The sequence below is a fragment of the Cucurbita pepo genome, chromosome 14 (assembly GCF_057944985.1).
Source record: "Cucurbita pepo subsp. pepo isolate OVF chromosome 14, ASM5794498v1, whole genome shotgun sequence".
Taxonomy (NCBI): Eukaryota; Viridiplantae; Streptophyta; class Magnoliopsida; order Cucurbitales; family Cucurbitaceae; genus Cucurbita; species Cucurbita pepo.
This window is the reverse complement of record NC_141811.1, coordinates 12,035,513-12,039,207: the sequence shown is the minus strand read 5'-3', so window position 1 is coordinate 12,039,207 and position 3,695 is coordinate 12,035,513. Positions and strand designations below refer to the sequence as shown.

Below are 3,695 nucleotides of genomic sequence, written 5' to 3'. Positions count from 1 at the left end.
GACCAAGCAACATTGACAGAGCAACATGCAAATATTCTCACCAAGGCCCTAGCAAAGGTTAAGCTTTGCAAACATGCTGGAGTTATTCGAAGTCAAGAATCTCAATTAAAGTCAAGCCTATGGAGGAGAATGTGAGTCATTAATCTTGACTTGGTAGAAATAGTTATTAACTTAGAAAATAGATAGTGATTTATTCAGGAGAATTGCCGGTGGTTTTAATTTAGAGAGAAAGTTTAGGAAACTAGTTGTGCTCTCTCCACTGTAAATACTCATGAGATGTATGCTCTTTACGACATCGTTTTTTATGTATTTTGACATATTTGGATCGGGGTTATATCCAACAGGTTGAAGGTGTTTGAGTGGGTAAAATGTTTGTTTTGAATCAAAGATCATTTTATAAGAAACTTCAAATATACTTAGATTTGACCGGGAAGTAGAATAATAAGACTCCAAACACAATAATAATTCTGGACTAGGGAAGTTATAATTCAAGACTGATTTAGAAGTCTTTAAAATTGATATGAGAAATCTCATTCTTATTTATACTTCGAGCTCTAGTATGTATTGGTGAAAAGAAACTATATGAGACATTAACTAAAAAACTCAGCGAGCATGACATTTTCTTTCATCGTAACAAAGGATTAAGTTTAGACCGCGTCTAGTTCTTTTAAGATATCCATAAATTCGTTTGAGATCTGTCGATTGGGATTCAAAATAAAGAACATCGATGACTATGCATTTGGACCCGCTCGTGGCAATAGAGCATGAAACCTTCGTGTAAGAGTTTTTCCAATCACGTGTGATGCCCAAAGGGCTAGTTTTTCCCATTCGATTCGACCTTTATTTGATTGTTTCCAGATCATTTTTAATAATAATCTTATTATAATTAGGGTTGGCTAGTGAAATTGTGAAATTTTAGAGCACCGGGCAAGCAGGAAATGAGAGCGAATAAGGTACGCACGACCAAATAAGTAGCCGTTTAGATTTTCTTAAGCAGTACTTATATGAATCGTTAGAATGTGATAGCATGCAAATATGATCTACTATGCATATCTAAAAAAATGCATGTCTAGGGTATAGAATTGAGCTAAAATGTTAAGTTTGCTACATATGATACCTACCGATATTTGAAATGTCGAATGAGATTTATAATTTGTACATTGTGTGAGATGTTTTTGTTGTATTAGTTACTCTATACTGAGATTGAAATCTGTACTCAAGGTGATTGATTGAATTATCTCCCTATTGAGCTAACATGTATGTATTGAAAATGAGATAGTACTCCAACTGATGGATTGAGTTATCTTCCGGTTAAGCATGCATGTACACTTTGAGAATGAGATTTGTACTCTATATGCTTAATAAAGCTATCTCCCTATTTTAGCATGCATGAATGTATTGAGTTAAGAATAAGATGTTTTAGTTAGGACAGTTTGACGATTAACCTAGGTTAAGACACCTCTAGTAGACCGAGTTCCCCAAGATAATTTGCAATGATCAGAGATCTAGACCCTAGTTCTCTCAGAACCAGATTAACCCCAATGAGCTAGTCCAGTAAATATGTGACGCTAAAAAACGTGAATAACTATCTAACTTCGATTGAGTTTGTGACAAACTCAAGACTTCGAGGCCTCCTAGAAGTTCATATAGCTGTAGAACCTAAGCTTAAAATACCTAAAGCCTAATTACAACATATGAAACTTATACCCTTAGCTTTGTAAATATCATGTCTACAAAGTTTAATGAAAAAACCAAAGACAGGACATAGAATGTTTTGACAAATCTCACTTTTAGACCCTCGTAGGCTGAGACGTGCAACTGTAACCGTATTCTATGATAGAAGACGATGACATGATTGGTTCAGTTGAACCAGACACCCATAATCAAATTTATCCGATTTCTAATCTTTCCACGATTGTAGCTTGTTTTAGATCATTTTTAGCATAGATAAAAAATATTTCATGAGAGTGTTAAAGATTCGATAAGTTTATCTATGATAATATATCTAAAAGTAAAACTACTCCACAAAATACATCACTTTCCGTATCTTAAGCACTATGAAATTTTATTATTATTATTATTATTATTATTTTGAGTGTAAACATGATGAGATTTAATATCCTTAAAAGATGATGATTTATTCCACAATTATTACACTCCAAATGAAAGATTATTTAATGTATTTTGTTCAAGTGGGAATTAGGAAACATGCATAAATGATATGTAAAAGATATTATAGTAATGCAATGTCGTTTCATAACCCATTTCATGTCTTAAATCTCACGGCGGCTCAAGATGGAAAAAAGAAAAAGAGCCCTAATTAAATAAATGTTCTTTATGTAGTGGATTTTTATAGGCATGGTGAATTAATCATACAAACATCTTTCTAAAACCAAATAAATTATCAACCTTAACTAATGGGAAGCAAGAAGAACCGATCAAAATAAACTTAGTGAACTATAGATATTACTTTTAAGTTTATGTTTGCTCTTTCTCTAAATCTTACAAAATCTTGAAAGATCCTGTAAATGAAAGATGACATCAAAGCCTTATGTAAATATTCATATGATTTACTTCAAATCTAATGTGTGAGCCAAATATGAGAAAAGGCACACTATAGTGCTTGCTTCATCGACATTTGTGGAGATACATATCCAAATTGTTTTTTTATTTCCCCATGTGGCGCCCTCTTTACCATTAAGCACACCATAGAGAAGATGATGAACCCTCCACCATTTCCTATATAAGGAGACCAATGGATTCATTCTAGGCATCCTCAAATTCTCTCCATGGCTATCACTAGAGTCTTGTGCCTTAGCTTTCTTCTCCTTGTAGGGTTGGGTTTAGCTTCTGCTGCCCGAACCCTTCTTGATTATGATCCCCGAACACGTCACTATGGTTACGATCGCCCTAACCCTAGAGAAGGGTACGATTCGGGGCATCGTGACGAATCCTATGATAATGTATATGGAGGAAGATCGGGTGGAGGATATGGAGTCGGAGGGTCGGCTCTTGGAGGTTCAGGCTATGGAAGTGGTGGAGTAAGGGGTTCGGGATATGGTAACGGTGGAGGAAACGCATACGGAGGAGGGGTTAGCTCCGGCGTAGGAGGAGCAGGATATGGAAGTGGGAGTAGATATGGAGGTGGAGAAGATCATGGTGTTGGTTACGGTGGTGGGCGAAGTGGAGGTTATGAAAATGGAGGCAATGGTGGGTATGGGCAAGGAAGAGATCATGATATCGGCTATGGAAGTAGAAATGGAAATGGAAATGGGTATGGAGATTCCCATGGATATGGAAATGGTGGAGTTGTCGACGGTGGGTATGGAAGGGGAGACGGAGTAGGAGGCCATGCTGGTGGTTCTGGCATTGGCGCCGGCGGTGGTTACGGAGGCCATGCTGGTGGTTCTGGAATTGGGGCCGGCGGAGCTTACGGCAGTGGAGGAGGTCACGGAGGAGAACATGATAATAGCAAAGGAAGTGGAGAAGAAGGAGGTTATGACGGTGGATATGCACTCACAAACTCCATCTCAAACAAGAATTGAAACCTTCTTAAGTATTAACCCAATGTTATGTCAACAAAATAAAGAAATTGGGTTAGAGAATGTTGTTTTGTGAATCTATGTCGAAACTGTTTTTAATGTATGTCAAATTCGAATTAATAAGTGTCACACTCCAAAATTTGAGACTCAAAA

At 36.7% G+C, this 3,695-nt stretch overlaps 1 protein-coding gene across 1 annotated transcript; it reads left to right on the top strand.

Annotated features, from left to right (window-relative positions):
* The first annotated feature begins 2,765 nt into the window (after positions 1 to 2,765).
* On the top strand, positions 2,766 to 3,695 carry LOC147789601 (uncharacterized). The gene has a single exon (XM_087117348.1). It carries the CDS (start codon positions 2,790 to 2,792, stop codon positions 3,543 to 3,545), a length of 756 nt encoding a protein of 251 aa, XP_086973474.1. The 5' UTR covers positions 2,766 to 2,789; the 3' UTR covers positions 3,546 to 3,695.

Coding starts and splice junctions, on each gene's coding strand:
- LOC147789601 (XM_087117348.1), top strand. CDS start 2,790: ATGGCTATCACTAGAGTCTTGTGCCTTAGCTTTCTTCTCCTTGTAGGG.